This window comes from Sturnira hondurensis, unplaced genomic scaffold (genome assembly GCF_014824575.4).
Source record: "Sturnira hondurensis isolate 20B ecotype Veracruz unplaced genomic scaffold, ASM1482457v3 Scaffold0009719, whole genome shotgun sequence".
Classification (NCBI taxonomy): Eukaryota; Metazoa; Chordata; class Mammalia; order Chiroptera; family Phyllostomidae; genus Sturnira; species Sturnira hondurensis.
Genome location: NW_028082350.1, coordinates 3986285 through 4009790, shown reverse-complemented (window position 1 = coordinate 4009790; position 23506 = coordinate 3986285). Strand labels below are relative to the sequence as shown.

At 50.8% G+C, this 23506-nt stretch overlaps 1 protein-coding gene across 11 annotated transcripts in view; it reads left to right on the top strand.

The window, feature by feature from the left end:
- Positions 1–22038, top strand: part of CEP164 (centrosomal protein 164) — an 85656-nt gene extending 63618 nt beyond the window's left edge. For 8 of the 11 annotated variants that reach the window (XM_037057514.1, XM_037057515.1, XM_037057523.1 and 5 more), the window contains 20 exons: positions 264–401; positions 3043–3249; positions 7685–7810; positions 7896–8112; positions 9126–9203; positions 9428–9559; positions 9886–10008; positions 11119–11262; positions 11610–11693; positions 11841–11909; positions 12207–12382; positions 12699–12825; positions 13070–13137; positions 13558–13765; positions 14740–14847; positions 15485–15599; positions 16176–16523; positions 17415–17481; positions 18319–18441; positions 18634–22038. In XM_037057514.1, the coding sequence (XP_036913409.1) occupies positions 264–401; positions 3043–3249; positions 7685–7810; positions 7896–8112; positions 9126–9203; positions 9428–9559; positions 9886–10008; positions 11119–11262; positions 11610–11693; positions 11841–11909; positions 12207–12382; positions 12699–12825; positions 13070–13137; positions 13558–13765; positions 14740–14847; positions 15485–15599; positions 16176–16523; positions 17415–17481; positions 18319–18441; positions 18634–18727 (2752 nt within the window). In that variant the 3' untranslated portion in view covers positions 18728–22038. Of the gene's footprint in view, positions 1–263; positions 402–3042; positions 3250–7684; positions 7811–7895; positions 8113–9125; positions 9204–9427; positions 9560–9885; positions 10009–11118; positions 11263–11609; positions 11694–11840; positions 11910–12206; positions 12383–12698; positions 12826–13069; positions 13138–13557; positions 13766–14739; positions 14848–15484; positions 15600–16175; positions 16524–17414; positions 17482–18318; positions 18442–18629 lie in introns of all 11 variants that reach the window. The other 3 variants (XM_037057517.1, XM_037057521.1, XM_037057520.1) reach the window with 3 other exon arrangements.
- Positions 22039–23506: the final 1468 nt, after the last annotated feature.

Here is a 23506-nt window from a genome sequence, read left to right as displayed (position 1 = left end):
TGTGTTTCTCCCCTGCTGGCATCTTCAGGGATGTTTTCCTGGACCAGTTTATACAGTACCCAGAGGAAATGTCTGCTATTCCTTTCCTGAGTCTTTTCAGGCCCCATAACTTCCTTGTCATTAATTTTTACAGCTACACTTGGAGTGAGTTGATATTCTGGATTTTGTGGGGAGTAGCTGTGTGTCTCATTTGTATCTGTGGGATATTAATTTATGGAGAAGTCACTGCCACTGAAAGAAGAATTTATTGCCAACATTTCCAGAGAGAAGACAGCATGTCACGCCACACAGGGTCACATGGGGAAGGACCGGCGCTGCTCAGGAGACAGAAGAGATGAGAAGGGAGAATGTGGTCCAGAACCTTTATTAGGGTTTTTGTGGGAAGGAATGGATGAGTCAGGGTAAGCACCTTAAGTGTGGGATTGGATGGTTTGAATAATTTTGTGCGTTTTGAATTATGGGGGTAGTCTTTAGTTGCCTGATATGGGCCCTGGGTGATTGAGAATAGGGAAATATGGGCTTGGTGCGAGTTAGGTAAGGATGTGGTTGGGTTACGGACTCAGGTTGGTTTGCATGTGACATTCTTTGCTATCTGTAAGAATTGGTGAGCCCTGGGAGAGGCCGTCTCTCTTTGAGCAGCAAGCTTTTTAAGAATGTCAAAACATCGTAAAATATGGGAAATAATAAAATATGAGTCTGTTACCTTTCATAGGCATTGTCGAGCTGAATCAGAAGGAGTTAGGAGCAAAGGGCAGGCCACGGAGCATGGGCAGGACTAGCAAGCAGCCGCCACCGTGCATGCTTCATGGCCAGGAGGCCTGGGTCTGGGAAACAGGGATATTCTCCCCTTTATGATGCCCACATCTTTCACAAGGTGTTTGTAGAGGATGATAGATGAATTAGAAGCACGGGGTTGAATGTGAGAGGGTGTAAGATGTCTTGGATTGCGATCCCAGTTCCAGTGGTGTACAGCCACTCCAGAATGTCTGGATGCTGGATCTTCTTCCCTCTTCTTCCTCCCTGATCACCTTCCCTTTCTTTTCTTCATATGTCTCAGAGCTCCTTGGTGGCTAGCCTGAAATGATTATGTTCCTACAGAGTCTCCTCTTGACCACTAACTGGTAGAAACTGGTTATCATTGTTGCTGATACCGAGGAGAGGCCTAGAAATCAGACCTGCTTCTTCCTTTGGAGTCTTCAACTTCCAATCATCTCACAGATCTTTTTCTTGTGGGCTCATTGTTGACTGCCCACAGGCAGTATAAGCTGAGAGCTTAGGATATTAGGTCTTTAAAACAGGACATGGAGAAGAAGCACACAAAAAAAATGGGCCAGTGTGCCCATGTGCCTGGTGTGCGCCAGCTTACTGGTGCGTGTAGCCTGGGCACAAGCTGCCATGCTGTCTGACACCATATCTTTCTGCAGCATCTGTCCCCAGGGCTCCACAGAGCTAAACAGCCCACAGGGGAGACACATTAAAAAGAACCATCTCAGGGAAGAAAGATGTTTTCAGCCAAGTTGGAAATGAGTTGGAGGGTTGATGAGGCAGAGAGCTGTGGGGGGATGCTCCTTCCAAGGGCAGGATTCTCAGAGGAGGTGGCATCCGCATTTCTTACATCTGCATCCATTGGGCTGTGTCAGGAGACTAAGAGGGAGCTGGGAATTGGACAGAGGGGGGAGATGGAGCTGGAGGCAGAAGAGAATTGAAGGCATAGCTCAAGACTGTTTCTGGTCTGAGTTATAATTTTAGAAATAGCGGAAGGAAGGATTTTCATGGTATTTCAGAGATGTCATTGGCCTTTTATGTCTTCCTTCTCTCTGTGGTCTCAAGGGGCTGAACTGGAATTATTTCAGAGGCCTTGTTTTCTTCTGCTGTTCCAATCTGACCCTGCATGCTGGCTTCCATCTGCTGCACTGCTAGAGCTGGAGGGAGATGGGGGTTCTGTGACTTCAGATGGGGACAGGCTCCCTGTGCCACTTTCGATCTAGTGCTCCTTGGTTTGGACTGTGGCCACATGCTGCTGTGGTTGACTGGGTCAGCAGGCCTAGCCTGCTGCAGCCTGAGTGCTGTGGGAGAAGGCTGGTGGTTGTGTGGCTAGATCAATTTCTAATGTAAGATCTAGGACCTGGGAATGCAAACACATACTGGCTTTTAGGAAAGCCACTTAGGGAGGCAACATTCTTTATCCTGCTTATGCTTTCATTGTTCCAAATGTCCCTGGGGGTTTTCTTTGGGTATTTCTTTCAAGAACCAGTGCACAAGCAACAAACAACCTTGTTACATTAATCCTTATCTCACCACCCACCTTGTGCATCCAGGTTAGCCCTGAATTTCTTTTACCCATTTCTAAATATGAACTTAAGTAGATGAAAGTGTTGCATCATTGGGGAGATATGGAGCATGGCATTCCTGTTGTGCTCCTGCTACTCTCTTTGGCTTAGGGAATAGTATCCTGCCTCTCTCCCTTGGCAGTGGGGGGTGGGGGTTTTCCCTTTCCTGCACCGTCGTGGACTAATGCAGGTCTCAGGGCTAGGAGAGATGCTCCTGCTTCTACCACAGGATCATATGCATTGGCCTTTGTTCAGTTTGGAAGGCAAAGAGCAGCCTCTGGAGACTTCCCAAACTGCTCACATGAGCCTCAGGCAGCAGGCAGAGCCGTGGTGGAGAGACAGAACAGGGCCTTGAGCCATTCTGGGGAATAATCTGTTGGGGATGGAGCTTTAATTTCTTCCTTCTACTGCCAGCTCTTGAGCTACATCTTTACCTTGGGTCACAATCAGGAGAAGGGCTGCCCTTCTCCCGAGGCTCTTGGGGCCTTGGACAGCCACAGTGGGACTTGTCTTGAAGAACAGATGCTGCCTATATCTCTGAGAGTGGAATCCTTACTGTCTGCCCTTGGGTGACTTAATTTGCACATGTGATTCTTCATCATGGGTCCTCCATTAGAGTATGTGATGAACTGTAGCTCTATAAACCTTGATGCCAAAAGGTGGGTGGATATTAAAACTTGTGAAATGCTGTTCCCCACCCCACCTTTGATAGGCGATCTCCAGAGCTTGTGGCTCCCCCAGAGCAGCTCTCAGAGGCCACGGTGAAAGCCATGGAAGAGGCAGTGACCCAAGAACTTGAGCAAGATCAGAGGCAACTACTGGAATTGAAGCAACAGAAGATGCAGCAGCTTCGGGAAAAGTGGCAGGAGGAGGAAGAGGAGACCTTCCAGCTTCACCAACAGAAAGAGAAGTCTCTTAGGTCCTGCCCCTCCCCTTACATAAGCTGCCTGGAGCCTGGCAGTGACATGTGGAACAAGGGGCACACTCCTCCTGCCCTGGAGACCAGTGGGGTGCCCACGGTGGCCTGTGGGAAGTTGGGTGATATGATTATAATAGGAACAACTAACATTTTTGAGAGATTACACTGTTCTGTGTGCTTTTTTTTTTCATGTTTACTTACTTATTTTTTAGAGAGAAGGGAGGGAGGGAGAAAGAGAGGGAGCAAAACATTGATGCGTGAGAGAAACATCGACTGGTTGCCTCTTACATGCCCCCAACTGGGGATGTGGCCTGTGACCCAGGCATGTGCCCTGACCAGGAATTGAACCAGCAACCTTTTGGTTCACGGCCCACACTTAATTCATTGAGCCACACCAGCCAGGGCATCCGTGTGTTTTATATCTGTTAATTTGTTTAGTCTTTTGAACAGCTTTTATGAGGTATTGTTATGAACCCCATTTCATAGAATCTATATAATACGCATGAAGAAATTGAGTCACCAAAAGGTTAAGTCACCTTGCCCAAGGTATGGACGCTGAGAAGCAGCAAAGCTGGTTTAACCCAGGAGGCTTGTCTCTGAAGCCTGTTTTCTTAACTACTATGTGTCACCTTTCTTGGGAGTTAGGGCCCTGCCAGGACCCAGTGAGATTGGTGGAGCCACGCGATGCAGTGTGAGGTGCTCTTGCCCAGGGTGCAGAATTTTCTCTTTGGGTTTCTGCTCTTTCAGTCATTGGCTGGAAGGCCCTAGGAAAATAAAACACCTCAGCCTGGCCTGGACCTGTGTGTACGTGATTGTATGTATATGTATAAACAAGAAGAGGTTTATTTCTATAAGAACAGGCAGTCTTGGGTCGGCATAGTGGCTCACAGAGTCACCAGGTCCCTGTCTTCTTAATCTCCACCTCATTAGTGCTGGATTTTACTCTCAGACAGGGTCTCTTCACAGTCTGATATAGCTGCTGTATCTCTAACCATTGTGTCTGTGCTCCAGGCAGGAAGAACAGGGATAGAGTAAAAAAGGGGGTTCCTTCTAGCTCCTTCAATCCCATTAAGGGGGTTTTCCTAGAAACTTGACCCAATAATTTCCACCTAAATCTCACCAGTTATTCCTGGTTGTAAAGGAGACTGGGCAATGTAGTCCTTTAGCCGGGCCTCTTTACCTGGTAGAGTAAAAATCACGATTCTGTTAGTGAGGAAAATGGTAGAATGGGTATTGAGAAGGTAATAAGCAACAACTTTCACAGTCCCAGGATGGGAAAACAGCTATGAGAAGGTGTTAACATATTCACTTACTTGGCACTTTAGCTGAAATCTAAATCTTACCTCTTGGACGGAGCATCCAAAAGTAGTAGAGACTTATTTTTTTATATTACAGATAACAAGGAGTGTATAAGCATTTATACTTTCTTTAGAGAAGCTAACAGAAAACCAATACCTGACTGTCTAGAGGGCTAGGAACAATCTCTCTCATTAGCCCAACACAGGATCTGCTGAGGCAGGGTCCATCCTTAAATCGCTTCCCCACAACAACCCCAGACCCTTTGCCAGGGAGCATCCCACAAAACAGATCTCCCCATAGCACCCTGTTCCCTCCAGCTGAAAATTGAGCCAAACAGGGTGTGGCTTAGCTAAGCTTGAGAGGTAGTGCCTAGGAGAAAATCCCGGTAGTGTTCCCCTGCCAGCCTGCCAGGCATCCCCTCTATTCCTGGTTCTCCCAAAACTTAGCTGACTGTGCTGTCCGTCTGCCCCAGACCCCCAGCTCCAAAGGTGTGTCCACGGCCCTCTTAGGCTGTGGTGAAGACTAGCATGCCACCAAGTATCTGACTCAGGGCCTGTAGCACAGCAATCCCTCAATAAATGGTAGTGCTTGTTTTTGTTTTCATGTGAAATCAATATAGTTTCAGCAGTCTTGACTAAGTGACATCTCTGTGGGCAGAGCCTTGCCTGGGTCTCTTCAAAAGAGTTCTTCGTGAGAACCCTGTTTCTGTTTACACATGAGCCTTCCTGAGAGTCAGGGCCTCTCTGTGCTGGGAAACTTCCACTTGGTAGAAATTTCTGGAAGCCACACTGACCTTATAGCAAATATTTCTTTCTTTTTATTTTTAATTAAAAAATGTTAAGTTACAGTTTACATTCAATATTATTTTGTATTAGTTTCAGGTGTATAGCATAGTGGTTAGACAGTCATATATTTTACAAGTGTCTTTCCTGATATTTCTAGGACCCACTGGGCACCGTACATAGTTATTATGATGTGGTGACTGATTATATTTTCTATGCTGTACTTTATATCCTTGACTATTTTTTAACACATATATTTCTTGAATGAGCAGTCAGGAAGGAAGGCAGGCAGACTGACCCTTAGTTTCTTTTTCTTTTCAATTGAATTTATTGGAATGATTCAGCATCCTTGTCAAGTCTCCTTCCATCGCCATTTATACCCCATTTTCTTTCTGCCTCCCCCAACGCCCCCTTCCCCTCTGGTAATCACCACACTGTTGTTTGTGTGTATGAGGTTGTTTTTTTTCTTAATATCTTCACTTTTTTCACCTGCAACCTCCTTCTGACAGCTGTCAGCCTGCTCTCAGTCTATGAGTCTGTTTCTTTATTGGTTGTTAGTTTATTTTGTTCATTAGATTCCACATATGAGTGAAATCATATGGTATTTGTCTTTCTCTGACTGGCTTATTACACTTAACATAATGTTCTCCAGTTCCATCCATGCTGTTGCAAAGGGTAGGAGCTCCTTCTGTCTTTCTGCTGTGTATAATTCCATTGTGTAAATGAACCACAATTTTTTGATCCATTCATTTATGGATGGGTACTTGGGCTGCTTCCAGCCCTTGGCTATTGTAAATTGTGCTGCTGTGAACATTGGGGTGCATAGGTTCTTTTGAATTAGTGTTTTGGATATATTTCCAGAAGTAAAATTGCTGGGTCAAAAGGCAGTTCCATTTTTAATTTTTTTAGGAAACTCCATACAACTTTCCATGGTGACTGCATCAGTCTGCACTCCCACCTACAGTTCATGAGGATTCCCTTTTCTCCACAACCTCACCAGCACTTGTTTGTTGATTTATTTATAGTAGGTGTGAGGTGCTATCTTATTGGGGTTTTAATCTATATTTCTCTAAGATACTGATATTGAGCATCTTTTTACCTATTGGTCACTCATATGTCCTTTTTGGAGAAGTGTCTATTCAGGTCGACCCTTAGTTTCTTTAGTTGTAAGATGAAAGCCTTCACCTCAGAAGACCCTTCCAGCTCTAACATTCATTCTGTGGTGCTATGCATAAAATTTAGCCAAAGGACTGAGAAAAGGTTTCTGGGGAATCTAGAATGAAGGATTTTTACTTAACTCAAATTTTCTGCCATAATAGAAGAGAGCAGTGGTACTAGTAAGTGATAGGAAGTGATCCTAGATCTTTTATGGCTTTGGAATTCATTACAGAAGCTTCTCAGAGAAATTGTCTTCTCAGTCATGTTGTTCTTAGGCTTGAGTGCTCCGAATGGCTAGCACACAGCCCTGGCCAGGTGGGGCTGTGTGAGTAGGGTGTGGTTTGTGTGAGCAGAGTATGTCCACTTGGGGTGAAATGGTTACCATCATTGGTCTGTAAAAAAAGATACCCTCATAGATAATCAAAGCTTGCTTATATTTGGGACTAGTGATACTGTTCAAATTCAACAGACATTTATTGATCACCTATTTCATGTTAGTTATTGTGGTCGGTACATGGGATATAACAAATTTTAAGACAAGATTCCTTCCCTGGAGAAGCTCCCAGACTTGAAAGCAGATTTACAAATGATTGATTATGATGCAGTGTGATGTGTGGTATAGACTGGTGTGGGAATACATTGATGAACTTGGAGGGAGTCAGACTTCTCTGAGAGGATGGAGCTGGGTATTGAATAATGAATATGAGTTTGCCAGGTAGGAAAGGGGACACTAAGCAGAGGAACTAACATGAACAAAGGCTAAGAGGCAAGGAAGAGTGTGGTGGGATTTGGCAGTGGTGGCTCATCCGATGTGACTAGAACAGAATCTGTGGGGTAGAGAGTGAAAGGATATGGAGCCAGAGTCAGGCTGGGGTCAGCCTGTATCTGTCCTTAAGTGATTGCCATCCCGAGGTGAACTTGGAGGCAGAGGGCTGCCTTTGGGCAAAATGCTGTTCTGGGATCAGGCAGCCTGTGATCTGCTTCCTGAAGCAAAGGGCAGGTGGAGTTCATGGCCTGTGGCCTCTTTACCTTGGGAAGTGTTACAGGGAGGCTGCAGGCCTCAGAAGTTGCAGTTAGGTCACCTTTAAGATTTTAGAAGCTTCATAGGCAGCTACAGGCCAAGAGCCAGGAATTATGACTAGAAGAGGAAAGACCTGTGTATCTTCCAACAAACTTGCCTTGCCTTTCTTTCCCAGTTTCCTAAAGGAGCAGCTACAGAAAGCCACTAAAGAAGAGGGGACTCGGATGAGAGAGGAGGAAAGCCAGAGGCTGTCCCAGCTCCAGGCCCAGTGCCGCACAGAAGCAGATGAGGACCAGATCAGGTGAATGCCTGCTGTGAGCTGACCAACCCCATGGGGGCACCCCCTGATTGCACAGGTCTACCTCCATTCCCTTCTCTTTGCCCAGGGCTGAGCAAGAGGTTTCCCTGCAGAGACTGAGAGAGGAGTTGGAGTCTCTACAGAAGAGCGAAAAGGCCAACTTGGAACGAAGAAATAAGCAAATGCTGGAGCAGCTCAAGGAAGAGATGGAGGCTTTGGGGAAGAAAGAGCAAGCTGCCCTGATCACTGAGCAAGAAGAGGCCCTGCAGCAGCTGAGGGAGCGGCTAGAAGGAGAGAGGAAGGAAGTGAGCAAGTGGAGTTGGGACCTTCCTCTGGGATGTGCCTTGGACTGCCTAGGGAGGGACTGAAGGGAGAGCCAGCCTTGGGCCTGCAGGCTGGGGAGCCAGGCAGAGAGTGGGAGTTGCACAGATGGACACAGAGACGGTGGGCCTGTTGCTCCACATGGATCCAGCTTTTCTTGGGGCAGGTGCTAGCCCTGGACCCTGTGGCAGAGTCGAAGTTACTGGAGGTGTCCAGAGGCTCCATCTGGGGCCGGTTGGGCCAGTAGCAGCTAGGTGTTGTCAATAGTGAAAAAGTTTGAGGGGAGATGGCCTGTGGGCTCTGGAAGATGGCATTACTGAAAGAACTTAAACCAGACCAGAGGTCCCGAGACAAGTGTGTGTTGTCCCTGTTCTTGTCTCCAAGGGACAGCTGTGGTGGCTTTTCATCTCTCTCCTTTTCTCTTCTGCCTTTAGCATGAGAGGTTAGCACTCTTAGAGGAGTTTTTTCTTCCTTTGTCCTTACTCCCTATCCCTCTGATCTGAGGGTCTGTCTCTAGGTAAGAGACTGAAGTCAGTAGCCATCAGGCCACAGGGAGCTTCTGTTTTCTTTTGGTTAAGGGAGGAGCTTCAGCTCTCAGACAAGGAGAAACTCTAACAGGATGGGGAGAACCCTGTACTGCAAGTGCTCGGGTAGATTGTGCTAAAACCTCCAGCCCTCCCTGCCTTGGGTATCAGTCATAGACATGAGTGTCACCCAAGTGACCGTGGCCTAGCCCAGAGGCTGAGCATGGAAGCGGAGACCTAAGGCTTACCTAAAGGCCCCTCCACTCTGTTCTTCATGTTCCTGTTCATTTGCAAGTTGCAGACTTTAGGGACTGAGTTATACTGGAGGAACAAAGATGTATCTGTGGTTCCCCTTGGCCCTTTTGTGTGAGGAGCATTGAGGATGGCTTTCCTGGCTCTTCCTTCCTGTAGGGTCAGTGCCCAGCCAGCCTTCCCTGTCCTGCATCCCTCACAGACTCTTTGTTGCTCCCCAGGTGGTGGCGGCACTAGAGAGGGAGCACAGAGCTGAGCTAGAGCAGCTCTCTGCCTCCCTGAAGGCCAAGCATAGACAGGTAGGTACTGCTGGCCAGGCCTGCAAGGCAGAGCCTGGGCATGGCAGTCCTTGTGCATCATCCTCAAGACCCCTTCACTGCTAGTCCCATCCCTGCCATGAGGGAGGCAGCCACTCTCACCACAGCCCTGGGGGAAGGGGCACTGGGTCACTGGGAGGTGAGTTCCCCTGAGCCACCTTAGTGCTCTGGGAGAGTCAAACCCCTCTGTGCTGGGGCCTGCTCAGGTCGTCTCCAGGCTCCAGAAGAAGATAGAGGAAGCTCAGAAGAAAGAGGAGGCCCAGCTGCAAGAGAGCCTGGGAGGGACAGAGCAGAGAGTGCAGCACAGAGTTCACCAAGTACTAGAATATGAGCAAGAGGTAAATGCTGGTCTGCCTATAGAGTCAGAGAGGCTCTGATGGTTGGATGAGCCATCCTGGCCCAAAGGGTTCTTCTCTTTGCTTTGGATGGCTCCACCGGGGTTAGAGCTTCTGGTTCCCTTTTTATGTCTTGGTTTCCTTGAGGCCAGGTGCTTCTCCACCCCCATGAGCCTGTGTGTGGAGAGGTGGTGCTGGGGTGTCGCCATGTGTATGTCGTGTCGTGTACCTGTGATGTGTGTGTCGTGTGTGTGGGGGGGCTTGGGGAGGTGTGTGTGTATGAGACCTTTAGGTGCTTCAGTTTTGTACAGCATGTGCCTGCCCTGCAGCTCAGTGCTCTCCTGAGAGAGAAGCGCCAGGAGGTGGAAAGGGAGCATGAGAGGAAGATGGACAAGATGAAAGAGGAGCACCAGCAAGTGCTGGCTGAGGCCAGAGAGCAGTACGAAGCTGAGGTGACTTGGCCACATCCCCCCGCATGCTTGTGCTCATGTCACACATAACCTAGGCCTTTCCTAGCCGGCTTGGGGGCAGAGGAAGAGGAAAAACGGTGGTTGTGGTTTGTGGGAGGCTTTCTTTCCTGGCCCCCTGCAATGGGGGAGTCATTTTTTGCCTGTTTACTAAACCATTAGATACGAGGAGTGCTTCCTCTCTATCAGGCAGGCTGTGCTTTCCTCTCATGGTAATACTAGCTGACATTGAGCTTGTACTACGTGCCAGGCACTGTTCTAAGCTCTTTATATACATTAACTGACTCAGCCCTCACAGCACCCTCAAGAGATGCATACTATCATTATCTCCGTTTTAAAAATGAGGAAACTGAGACTTGAGTTATGTAAGCAGCTTTCCCAAGCTGCTTCCCTGGCTATTTAAGCAGGTCTCCCTAGCTAGGCAGGGCTCAAGCCTAGACTGTCTGATTTCAAAGCCTTCAGCTCTAACCTCCCTAACAGCATGCCACCAGGGCTCATGGAAATTCTGGAATACCAAGAAATAGACAGTCAAGAGCCAACCGATGTGTACATATTGTCTGCCCATCTTTGGCCCTTGGCCTTGGTGGGATAGGGGGAGTTCAATGATCCAAGTGGCCCTGCTCTGGCTTGGCTTGCTTCCATTGGGGTGAACAATGGCAGGATGGCTGACTTTAGCCCACAGATGTGTCTGTGCCCAGGACTTCAAGGCTGCTGCTCCAGGGACTGGAACCAGTACCCGAGACTCTGTACAGTCCTTCCCAGGGCAGAAATAGCAGGCCCCTTCATGATGAAATGTAGTTGATTCCTTTCCCAAACCAATTCTGACCTTGCTGAAGAGTAGTGATAATTTACCAACTGCCTCTCTTCCCTTGAGGAAGGGAAACTGTGTGGTGTTCCTCTCGCCGTCTGATCAGCCTCTGCTTCAGTGGCCGAGCAGGATGCAGTCCTTTGTGGGACAGGACCATGCTATCCTGGATGCTCTTCCCTAACAGCTGGCCTCAGGGAGCAGATGGAGTCCTTGATCTTACTGACTCCAGGTGGCAGGAGTGGGAGGGCTCCTGCTGTCTCTCATGGGTGGCCCCACCCTCCATGCAGGAGAGGAGGCAGCGGGCTGAACTCCTGGGGCACCTGACTGGAGAGCTGGAGCGCCTACGAAGGGCTCATGAGCGAGAACTGGAGACCGTGAGGCAGGAGCAAGACAGGCGGCTGGAGGACTTGCGGTATCGGCAGTGGGAGCAGGTGGGGACTCTGGGCAGTCACTTGGGGCCCACCTCCATGCAGGGTGGAGAAGTGCTGGGGCAGCAGGACAGCAGGATGGACCCTGACAGCTTCAGGAGTGGGGGCCTCACTGGCCATCCCCGAGCTGGGACATCTCTGCTCCTTTGTTTTGTGTTTTGCTTCTGCCTACCCCTCCTGGAAATAAAGGTGTGGTGCTTTCCTGGGAGGCCTCAGGGGCTAACGATGCAGCCTGAGCAGTCTGGGGGGTATGCCATGGGATGGTAAGTCAGGACCTCTCCTGCCCCTCAGCTAATGCCTTGCACCCTTTCTACACTTGCATGTTTTTCTCCTTCTTTGCTTCTCTTTAGGAAAGGAAACTTCGAGATTTAGAGGTAGAACTTGAAACCAGAGCCAAAGATGTCAAGGCGAGAGTGGCTGAGCTGGACATCCAGGTGAGGGGGTGGGTGTGGAGGACAGGATCTCCAGGTGCCCTTTACCTTGGAGTCATAGCTTCCCTAAGAGAGGATGGGCCTTTCTGCCCTTTAACCTTGGGCCTGGAGTTGGCCAAGAGGCCCCGTTTTTCCCCTCCTTCTCCTCAGGAGGAGACTGTCCGGAAGGAGAAGCAGCAGCTCCTTGATGTGAAGAAGCAGGTTGAGCTGGAGAGCAAGGTTTGTCTGACTTCCCTCCTTTGTCTCTGCACTCCCTTTCCTTCCTTCCTTCTCCCTGCAGCATGCTACCTTTTGTTCACTTGACCTCTCTAGAGCTTTGGGGTTATTCTACAACCCAGGAACCTCAGGCAGTGGGCCTGTGTGGGGAGGATGGGAGCCTGCACAACCTCTGACCAATGATGTCATGATCTCGGTGTGTCAGTCCCGCTCTCGCCTCTGCTCTTCAGGGTCCCTGTTGTCCAATGCTGCCTGCTCTCTGCCTTCTCCCCATTGCTTCTATCTTTTCTTCTGCCCTAGGAAGTCACAGCCACCCATCGTCAACTGGAAGAGGCAAAGGAGGAGCACACCCAGCTGTTGGAGTCAAACCAGCAGCTCCGGAGAATTCTTGGTGAGCTTCGGACCCACAAGTTGGAGCTGGAATCCCAGGTGGATCTGCTGCAGACCCAGACTCAGAGGCTACAGAAGCACATCAGGTAGTGTGGACACCCTGCACTTAGCCACCTCATGCCTGCTGACCTCTGCTATTCACGAGGCCACGTCTGCTGCCTTTTGTAGGGAGAAGGGGTTGTTAGGAGGCTGTGCATAGCTGGGGTCCCTGGCTTTACCATTCATGCCCCTATTCTGCCTCAGAGACTTTGACAGGAATGAGGGGGTGGGGATGGTCTTGCTCTCTACCTGAGGTTGGGGCTTGAAGTCCAGCCAGGGGTTCTGACAGTGTGCTGCCTGGCCTGCTTCATCACGTGACCCTGCCTCACTCCCAGCACCTCCCACTCCTCTCTTCCATCACAGTGACCTGGAGGCCAAAGCTCAGAGGAAGCAGGACACACTGAAAGAGCTGGAGGTCAAGAAGAGCAGTGCTTCCCCATGTTTTGAGCCAGATCTCCACATTGAGGACCTGAGGAGATCCCTTGGAACTGTGAGCTTCTCTGTGCCTCGGAAGGGACAGGATGGCTGGCCTGGGGCAGCAGGAAGTGTAGGGTGGCAGTAAGGCTCCTGGCTCTGCTCTGTAGAGGGCCTTAGCCTCCTGTTCTTGTCAGTCCCGGTACCTAGCAGCCAGCAGAGCTCCGTGTCTGTCCCTGGGTGGGGTTCAGAGCCCCTTAAGCCTGTGGTGTTTCTGCTTGTGTTGCATTCAGTGGGCCTTTCCTACAATGTGTCCTTAGAGCCAGACCGGAGAGGTACCCTCTTCTGTTTCCCAGAGCAAGGAGGACACTGACTTGTCCCTGGACAGGTGAGTTCTGATAACCTGTCTTTTGTGGGGCTGAGGATGCCATGAAGGGGTGAGTGCCTGTGTCACAGAGCTGGGGTAACCTGAAATGAGGTGACAGCAGTCACCAGTGGGGCGTGGTTCAGGGCAGGGGGTTGGGGACTGAGGAATCTCCTCTGGCAAGCCAAGTAGAAGCCTACTGTGACTGCTGACAGCGTGCTCACCCACTGATCCCTGGTTAGGGGTCAGGCTGATGGCAGTGTCTGGCCCTCCACATGGAGGCCTCTCAGAGTCGGCGGGGAGGACTCCATGCTGTAGTATCCCTGTACACTGTCAAGCCCAGACAGTAACCTGTGCTCAGGATGGGTGTCTGCTGGGGAAGTAAGTGGTCAAGTGACTGAGAGCAAGGACTCTCCACCCCCTTCCTGCCCTGTCCTCCCACAGCTTCCGGCACTACCTCTCTGCTGAGGGGGTAGCTCTCCACAGTGCCAGGGAGTTCCTGGTGCGGCAGAAACACTCCATGCGGAGGCGGCAGATAGCTCTGAAAGCCGCCCAGCAGCACTGGCGCCGTGAGTTGGCTAGTGCTCCAGATGCACCCAAAGACTCGCTAGGCACCAAGGCCCTGGAGGACATGCAGAAGGACCTGCAGGAGGTCAGGAGCTTTGAGGACGGCCACCAGTTCTGGGGGAGGGCAGGCTGGGGCAGGGGGGCCAGGGCCACACTCCCCTTGGGGCTCAGTCTCAGTTGATCACTCTGGGGTCCCCGGGAGAGTGGTGACCTGTGCAGTTACAGGTCCTCTAGGGTGATTGGCCAGGTGATGAAAGTGAGGGATCTCCACAAGGGTGAGAACACTGTCACCCCCTGAGGCAGTGCACAGTGTGCAGAGTGCTTTCTCTGATCGTGAACCACCTGGTCCTCACAGCAGCCCTAGGTGACGCAGCCCTAGGTGACGTGTGTGGCAGGTGATGTTATTTCTGTTTCCTAGGTGAAAGGTGTAAGTAAGGTTTTTCAAAATTCACACCTAGAGCCTTGCTTGTCCATTCCCTCACCTAAAGACTTCATTTATGACTGAAAATGTTTTGAGTATACCCTCAGTACAAGACTGAGTGACTTCTCTTTGGAACTTCGATGCCCTGGTTTGCACTGAAGAGCCAGACTCTGTGGCCCTTGTTAGCTGGGATCACAGCTGTTTGGGGTCCCTCAGAATTTGCCTGGTGTCAGGCTGTGGGCACACATGGCTGGGGGGCCGACAGGGGGCGCAGACTCCCCAGAGGCGTGTGTGTGCCGCTCCTGGCCTGCCACTGCTGTCTGTGCCTCTGATGATAGTGCCCACAACGGTGAGTGAGGTGGCAGGCCAGGAGCGGCACGCACACTTGGAGTGAGTTACTAGCTCCAAGCAGTGACCATGTGAGAACTTACGAGGTGTGGACGTAGGGCTAAGCATGTAATACGCTCTTGTCTAATTCTCATGATCCTATGAAAAGTAGTATTTCTCTTTCTTCAGTGAGAATCTAGATTGAGAGTTAAGTAATCTCATGATGACCCACCTGATGAATGGCAAAGCTGGGACTGCAGCTCTGCGTGGAAGTCCCCCAATTTTCCCCCCCGCTTCCTCCCTGAGTGCAGGAGGAGAGGCACCTGGATGAGATGCAGTCGGCCATGCGGAAAGGCCACAACCTCCTCAAGAAGAAAGAGGAGAAGCTGAATCAGCTGGAGTCCTCTCTTCAGGAAGAGGTGCAGCCCCATGTTTCCACAGCTTCCTTTTCTGTTCCCAGGATACGCTGAGTTCTTTGGTCCTGTGTTGAGGGCACTGAGCCTCTAGGGCCAGGATTGGCCATGGCTTTGGCCCCCTGGACTGGTGAAAATGGCAGTGGCTTCAGCTTTGAGTTTGGTTGTCTCTGCTGAGTGGTTCTGAGAGACCCAGGGCCTCTTGCTTAAGTTTCTTGAGAGAATCTAGTCCTTGCCCTTCCTCTGCAATGGCACCCAAGGACAGGTGTTCTTAGGCTATTGGGAATACGTGCACCTAGGAGGCTTCCTGACCTTCCCTGGGGCCTTGTAGACTTTTCCTCAGATGCCTGAGGCGTGGGTGTGGTGGGAGGGAAGCTTAGATGGAGAGACATTTGCAGAGAGGTTATTGGGGGAAAGGGTGGGCACTCTCTGGTCCTGGTGGCCCTACTGCCTGTGTCCCTGATGGTTTAGCTGTGTTGGCCTAGCCTCCTGCCTGTCCCCTGCAAGGCAACCTGCATGGTGTGCCTCTCCCAGAACTCTGGGTCCCAGAGAGCCCACACACCAGTGCTGAGTCTCTCACGTCCCGGGCAATGGGCAGAATGCCCAGGGAGAAGACCAGTCCAACTGCTGCTGTTACCCATAGGCTGCAGGTGAGGACACACTGAAAGGAGCCTCCACCAAGAAAGTGGTGACCTTTGACCTCAGCAGCTCAGAAGACACAAGCAGTGAAAGTTCAGAATCCTGCCCCCTGCCTCACAGTGAGTGGTGATAGCAGGGGAAAGAGGGAGGGGAGGACCACAGTTTCCATGGAGGGAGAGGAACTTGGGGAATTGGTGTAGCCCCCTTTTCTCAGCTCTGTGTGGGCTAGCCTCTGGGAGCCAGTGTCTGGAGCAGGTTCTTAGTAAATGCTTGGGAAGGAGTGAACCAGTCTGGATTTGCCAGCCCCCAGGGCCCAAAGGGTCTAGGAGAGCCTTCTGAATGTGCAGAGTACTTGACAGTGAGGGGTGTCCCTGTTCACCACCTCCTTCCAGGGCTACCTTCTGGGAGGCTCGTCTCCCTCTGCCACTCTGGCCTGTGGAGCGGAGAGGGCCCTCTCCCCCTCCTCCCCCTGGGGCCCTGCCCTTGGAGAGCCTGTTTCTTGGGGTCAGCTTCCTGTCTGCCCTGTGTGGGACACAGAAGCCCTGCCATCCCTCAGTCTCCCAATCAAGGCGAGTGGCTGTTGCCTGGAGGAACAGAGCGGGGTGGGCAAGTAGGGTGACACAGTGCCAGTTGGGCCTGGGGGCACTCCAGCCCTGAAATCTTGAGTCCTTTACCACCTGCCTCTTCCCTTTCAGTTGGCCCGACAGAAAGCCCCACCTTACTCAACAAGATTCACTACTTGGACAGCTCCCTGCAGCGGATTAGCAGTCAGCTAAATGATGCCCTCAGCATGCTGGGTGTCCTCAGCACTCAGCCGCCACCTCCGCTCCTCACTTCCACCCCAGCCCAGATCCCACCCCCATTCTGCAGGAGTGCTGTCATTCCTACCCACGCCTCCCCAGGCCGAGTCTCAGGCTTGTCCCCTGCTACACCCATGTGCACCCAGTGGGCCTGGGCCCCTGGGCCGGGCCCTAGGCTCTCCTCCTCTGTGACTCAAACGGTGGATGACTTCCTAGTAGAGAAATGGCGCAAGTATTTTCCAAGTAAGCTTCCTTCTGGGCCAGTGTGTGACTCTGGACTGATCTTTCCCAACTTCTTCCTCCTCTTCCTCCTCTTCCTCCCCTGCCCCCCCCTGCCCCATGCCCCATCTTCTTTCATCCACCCTTCCTCCTCCCCTAACCCCAGCTGTGGTTCTCTGATCCAGTGGTTGTGGGTCCCTGGGGAAGAGACCTTGCTGGTTGCCCTGCAGCAACAGGCTCTGTGGACCACGAGGGTGTGCCTGGGGCTTGGCTAGTTGGGGCCTTTGTGACTCCAGAGTTCAGCCCAACCTACAAAGTCATCCTTGTTGACATTGTGATAACTGCCAATGATGTGCGTTGTGTTGCAGGCCAGGCATTTTATATAAAGTCTTTGATTTAGGCCTTATAATAGCCCTCTGAGGTAGTAATTATTTATCTCTACATTACAGATGAGAAAACTGAGACTTAGGGTGGTTAAGTAGTGTGCTCCAAGGTGCCCAATAAGGGAGCAACAGACTACATGTCTCTGTGACTTCAGGATCCTGCCTGTTGCCCTGGACTCTATGGCTTCTTCCTAGTTCTGGGAAGGCGGGCTTCCCCTGGTGGCAGAGCTCTGTTGAGGAATGTGAAAAGCCATAAAAACACAGTTGTTTTAATGGAAAAGTTAACTTCACATTCCAACCCAAACAGAAAAGTAGATTAACTTTGATAAATAAAACAGAGGAATTCCTGTCTATCACCTTTCTCTCACTTCCAACTACTGAAAGTTTCCCTGTTTCTATTTGTTTTGGGGGTGCTGCCTTTTCAGTGTTGGGGAGGTGGAGGTGCTCGGGAGCAGGGAGGAGGCCTGCTTGGGCTCGGCTCTGGCTCAGCTGACCCATTGCCCTGTGTGAATGATTTCTTCCCGCTTTCCAGCTGGGGTCCCATTCCTCAGCAGCAGCCCTGCCCCCTTGGAGAACAAGCTGGGTTACGTGTCTGCCAGGTAAGATTCCGTGTAGGCTCGGGGGAACCACACAGTTCAGCTGCTCGCTGCGCCTCCCTGGGCTGGTAGGACCTCTAAGGGGAGCAGAACTCATGGTCGTGTAGCCGAGACAGGTCAGTCAGGTTCCCAGTCCGCAAAGCTGCCTGAGTCTTAGACGCTCCTCCACACACAGCCAGAGGAAAGACCCTGTGCTGGTTTGGCTGGGCGTACCTGGCCCAGCTCCATGAGGAACTGCCCTGTGGCACCTGCTGGGAGAGAACAGTCCCTGGCCTGACCCTACATACTGCCCTCCCACTGGCCCCTTCAGCGCTGGAGTGCGGCCTTTGTCTTTGTTTCTGACAGCTCCCTTCTTCCCCCATCCAACTGAGCAGCATCTGGAGTGAGAGGGGTGCCCCGTGGGGGAGACAGATGGGCAGTCATTTAAGCCTGTTATTTCTCATTCATCTTATTCCTTGCCAAATGTATCCCCCACACATAAGACCCCCGACCATAAGTACCCCCACCCCATTTATCGCTTTGACCAGTTTGGAACTGATCCTGGGAAGGTGTTTGAGCTGACACTGGGGAGAGCTTTTGCCTTATGAGATTGGCCTGGAATCTGTGGATGTGGGAGCCTGGAGTCTTGATGTCAGGAGTATTTACCCAGGAGGGGGTGGGAACATTCGCAGGGGCATCCTGCCAGCAGAGGAAGCTTTGAATTGCTCAAAAGACCCCCAACAAGGCTGCAGCTGGTATGTTAAGAAGAGGGAGAGGCAGAGGTGGTGGCCTTTGGTTGGCGGTATCGAGTCCTCCCTTCCTCTGGTGCTCCCCCCCCCCCCCCACGTGTGTCCTTCCCAGTGAGCAGCTCCGCCTCCTGCCGCGGCCCCAGTCCCGCATTCCTGATGTGGGCAGCACCGACTTTCAGGGCATGATTGAGGCTAACCTGAGGTGGCTAGAACGTTACAAGAGTGACCCCAAGTTGTATCCTTTTAGCCAGTTCTCAAACCCTGGTCCCTTTCTGCTATAGCTGCCGGGTTGGCTGAGCTGGGCTGCATGGCTTGTGTTTGTGCCCTGGGGGTCCAAAGAGGATTCTGTTTGGCTTCTGACCCTTCCTTCCATGGCCCTTCCCTGGTGCTCAGCTGACTGCAGAGTTTTCCTTCACCCTGTGGCCAGACATCTTTTCTCAGCACATAAGCCTTCAGCCACTCTGGGCCTTCAGCAGCTGGGCCTGGACCAGAACAACAGACTGAAGATATATCGCTCTTGAGGCCCTGAGTGGTGGTGTTTGGGGCACCTTGCACCCAGACCAAGTGCTTGAGGAGGGCCCTGCACCTTATTTCCTCTGATAAAGCGTTCTCCTGTCCCCTCTTTGCTGCTTGCCCCAATCAAAACTTGGAGGAACTACAGAGGGGAAGTGGGCTCGGAGAAAAGAGGTATGACCGAAAGCAGTGAGTCACCAGCAGTGATCATTAATGGGCCTCAGGCCAAAATACGTCGACTTTTCTGAGCTCCTGCATGGACATGGCAACACTGGTGAGGGGCATCGGGACATGGGCACCTTCAGGATGGGGTTTCAGAGGAGCTAATGTCTAAGGCCAGGGGACTCCCTTTGGAGCCAAGTGGATCCCTTGTACTTGCAGGGCACCTCTCAGTTCTGTGTATGGTCCTCACTTCACCTGAATGAAGCCCCTGGCACGTCTGTTCCCTGGGACCAGCCTCTGTCTCTCTTGCAATACCTCAGCCTCATAGAGATCAGGCCTTTTTCTTTTTTCTTTTCTTCTCTTTTCTCTTCTCTCTTTTCTTCACTTTTTAAAAATTTTTCCTCCCTCCCTCTTCCTTCTTTTCTAAATGTCCTCTTTCTTGAGCCTTCTGTTGCTCCTTTTAAATATCTCAGGATTGGACTCAGAGCCCTGCCAGAGGTTTCTGGAGTCAGCCAGAGTTTTGTCACCTGTCGTTCGCCTGTTGGCACCGTGCTGTTTCAGGGGCTGTCCTCAGTACCCCAGCCCCCTTCCCTTCCCCAGGACTTCTTCCCAGAGCCCTCCCAGCTGGCTTCTCAGGTCTCAAGCACACAACTTCCAGGAAGACAACAACAAGCCATAGGAAAAGTCTGGGATGGCTTCTGGTCCTCACCTTGCTTTTCTCCACCTTGGGTGTATCCACAGATTCTTATTTCCATCTTGTTACCTTTTCTACCTGTGCCTGCCCCTGCTATCCCTTCTCAGAGGTTGGAGACTCATTCTGAAGGAGGTAAAGGATTGGGCCATTGCCTCACCTTGGCAGTGAGGGGTCTTGTGTCATTTTGGCTCAGCTCCCTGTAGCCGCACTTCTCATCAGCAGGCTCCCTAGGACTATAGAGGGTGTTCTCTGACATCTGTCCCATTTTTAAATTAAATGTCCCCATTTTTCTTGTCTCGAAAGCTGGGGGGTTGCCCTTGTCGCTCTACTGCGACACCAACTCACCACCATCCCACTGATTTTTTTGTGCCGTGGATTAAGAAATGAAGATCCTTAGCTTTTTACCCCACCCCCTACCCTAACCCTGTATGTCTTGCCATCAGCCTACCACACAGAAAAAACCTATTTTGTTGTGTGGTTGGTTCTGTGTGCTTCGGGACTAGTGTGTGTGTCACAGCCACCTCAGGTGACAATCCCACATTTTGTACATCAGGTAAATCTCTGCAGGTCCATGTTCTACAAGGTAGTTGTGTGAATGTATCTCCTGTCCAAAGGCCTTTATTCCCTTCATCTTAAGAATAGAGGAAGGACAATTTAATATTCACAGAACATTTCCTAAATAGCTGATTTAATCATTACGACAAACCTGTGGTGCAGCAATTTTCATCTTTGTTCCTATGAATGAGAAAATCAAGGTTCAAATAATATTCTCAATATTATGAGAATATTCGGGGTCCTGGAGAAAGTAGCTGAATTTCCTACAAGTAGATTCCTCACACCCATCCCTATGCCCTGGAGCCTGTCCCCTGCTGCCAGCCTTAGGAAGTGCTGACCTTCTCCATCTCTCCCTTTGCCCCTCTCGCTGCTCTACTGCCTAGCAGATGGAGACCCACTGTGCATTTCCCAAAGGGCACACTGGTTTTCCTGTGCAGGCAAATGAAGCCTGAAGCAGGGAAATTTAGGTGGGTATTTTTTCCCAACTCCAGCGGTGTGAACAACCTACATACAGTGCAGACTTGGATCTGCAGCAACAGATAGGAGAACCAGCCGGAGATGGCCGTGTTTCATGGATTTGCACAGGAAAACCAACTTAAAGAAAGAGCATGCAAACTAACCCAGGTGTCCTACCTGCTCTGATAAAGGCAGGGAAAAGGAAGCAAGCTAACATTTGTTGAATACCTTCTGTATACCAAGTGCTTTTAATATGCAATCCTTCAAACCTATGAAGTTGGTATTCATATTTTATAGATGAAAGGTCACCTAGGATTTGAACCCAGGTTTATACATCTCTGAAAGCCAGATTCTGTTGACCAGTATGCCAGCATTTCCTATCTTCCTCCTAGCTTGCAGAACAGTCCTCACCAGCTTGCTCTAAAGACCTGGACCGCAGGAAGGGGGTGGCTTCTTGCTGAGTGAGCACTGCCCCCTACCCCACCCTGCCGTGGCCTGTGTTTACAAAGTGACTTTTTCAAGACTGCAAAATTGTCCCATCCTTCCCCTCATGGATTTTAGAATCTGCATGGGAGTCTAGAATCAGACATTTATAGCTGAAAGGAGCCTTGCAGATGTCTGATTCAGCACATTCATTTCACAGAGGAGGAAATGGCCCGGGGATGTTACATGAGTTGTCCAGAGTTAGTGTGTGGCAGAGATGGGGCCAGAACCGAGGAACTGGTTCTGAAACTCCCAGCCTGAGGTTTCAGGAGTGTTTTTTGAAGGCTATTTATTTTGAATAGGCTATATGTTCACATGCTCAATGTTCATTCAAATGGCATTAAAGTCACTCCATCACAGGCCATCTGGTTTCCCCCTTGAAGGAAACAAATATACCAGTTCCCTCTGGAGATTTTATGCAAATACAAGGAGAAAAATGGACGCTCTTTTGATGTTCTTTCCCTTTGCGGGTAGGGTTAAGAATCATTCCTAATACAGGAATAGATTCCCAAAGCTCTTTTGCAAGAGGTTCACTGACTGTTTTCTTATGGGAGCAATGTTGGGTATGACAGTTGCCCCACTGCACCCCCTCAGCTGCCACGAAACTTACACAAAATGGCAGTGTGGTGAGGAGGAAAACAGCCCTGGCTTTAGGTTGCCTGGTTCTGGCACCTACAAGCTCTGTGACCTGAACAGGCCCTTTCTGGGCCTGTGCCTTCCCTGCTCAAAAGCGCAAAGCCTGAATCCATGTCCCGGAGATGAAGCAGGGTAACTGCCTCAGCTTCAGTGCTCTGAGGATCTGCTGCGGGTGGGCAGCTGCCCTCTTCCAGAGGGAGGCTGGACTGCTTGCTGCCAGTGGCCTATGATAGATCTTGGTGGGGTTGGGGGATTTGCCAGTCCAGCTTTGTTAGTGGAGATAGGGAAGTGATGGGTATCATCAGTGTCCTAATAAAGTGGAACCCCCACCTACCAGTGTGTGCCTCCTTGCATCTGCCATCTGCCACTCCTGCACTCCATGAAATTTGTCATCTCCAGCAGACATGTTCCCTAGAGGGCCCGGTGAAAGGCAGTGCAACACAGCCATTATGGAGAAGGATGCTGCCTGCTCTTTGGAGGTAAGAAGCAGCGGGGCAGTTTGGTGAGTCTGAGGGGGCATGGAACAAACAGGGGCTTCTGATTTATTCTCTCTCTGCCTCAATTTCCACATTTGTAGAAGGGGGTTAAGAGCAGTACCATAAAGTGGTTGTGAGGATTGAAGACTTTAATCCCTGTAAAGTTCTCAGAGCAGTGTTCAGCACATACTAAGGGAAGTGACATCACCAAAATGACAAAATAGGTTCATGACTTTACTTCTTACAAGAAAAAACAACTAACTACTTATGGGCAGGACACCACTGAGAGAATCCTAGAATGTGGAGGTGAGGCTGACATGCTCCCTCTCCTTCCCCACAGACCTAGAGAGCCTGCATTAGGAGGCCGAGAGTGGCTGCATGCTGACTGCAGTGCACCTCCCCCAGCCTGGTGCAGCACCACGCCAAGAAGTCTCCCCCCAAACCTATGGTTCCTTCAGAGGAAAAAGGGAGCCCAGGAGTGGGACGCAGCCTGACAGATTGCAGGGGAATGTAGAACTCAACCACTCAGAATCTGATTGTGGTGGAGAAGGGGGTAGGATCTTCCAACAACCAGCACTTGAATCATGGGCAGACCAAGTTCCTACCTGCAGAGCCTAAGTAGTTGAATCTGCAGCTTTGGTCATCTGTAGAATAAAGTTGGTGGTGCATCTGTAGAATCAAAGAACTTGGCAGGGTATAGGTTTGCCTGATGTGGGTTCTCAGACAAGGGATTTCCCTGGCTCTGGAGGCTGGTTTGCCTGTGCCTCGGTGGAAGAGGTGAGTCATAGCCCTACCAGCTGTGGGGTGTGGCTCAGGGTCCTATCTGACAGGAAAGGCTGGTGAGAACACCTAGAAGTTACATAACCCAGCAAAGCTTGCTCCAAGAGGTGGATGGGCAGAGCTAACTGCCCCCGTAGTACAGCCAGTGGCCCCGTTTGGCTAAGGAACTTGGAGCATGAGTCAACTCAAGTCAAGACCACAGAGCCTAAGAGACCTTGGAGCTGCTTCTGCTGCTGAACCCAGGCAGGGAAACTAATTTGTAGCCCCACTTACTACAGAATAAGCATTCAGCCCACCTGACCAGCCCTGTTTACAGTGGCACTTGAGCAGAGCACAATCAGTGTCTTTCCCTGTCTTCAGAGTGAAACTGGTAGCCTCACCTGACCAGGATATTCAGTGCACACTGTTGTCCAATTTGAGTCCCCAAACAATGAGCCATATAGACCCTGGGGACTGTCCTGCTCTGTCAGAGCAGGGAAGCGAATTCACAGCCCCACCTACTACTGGATATAGTACCCAGTCTGGAATATCTAGTAAGCCTGACT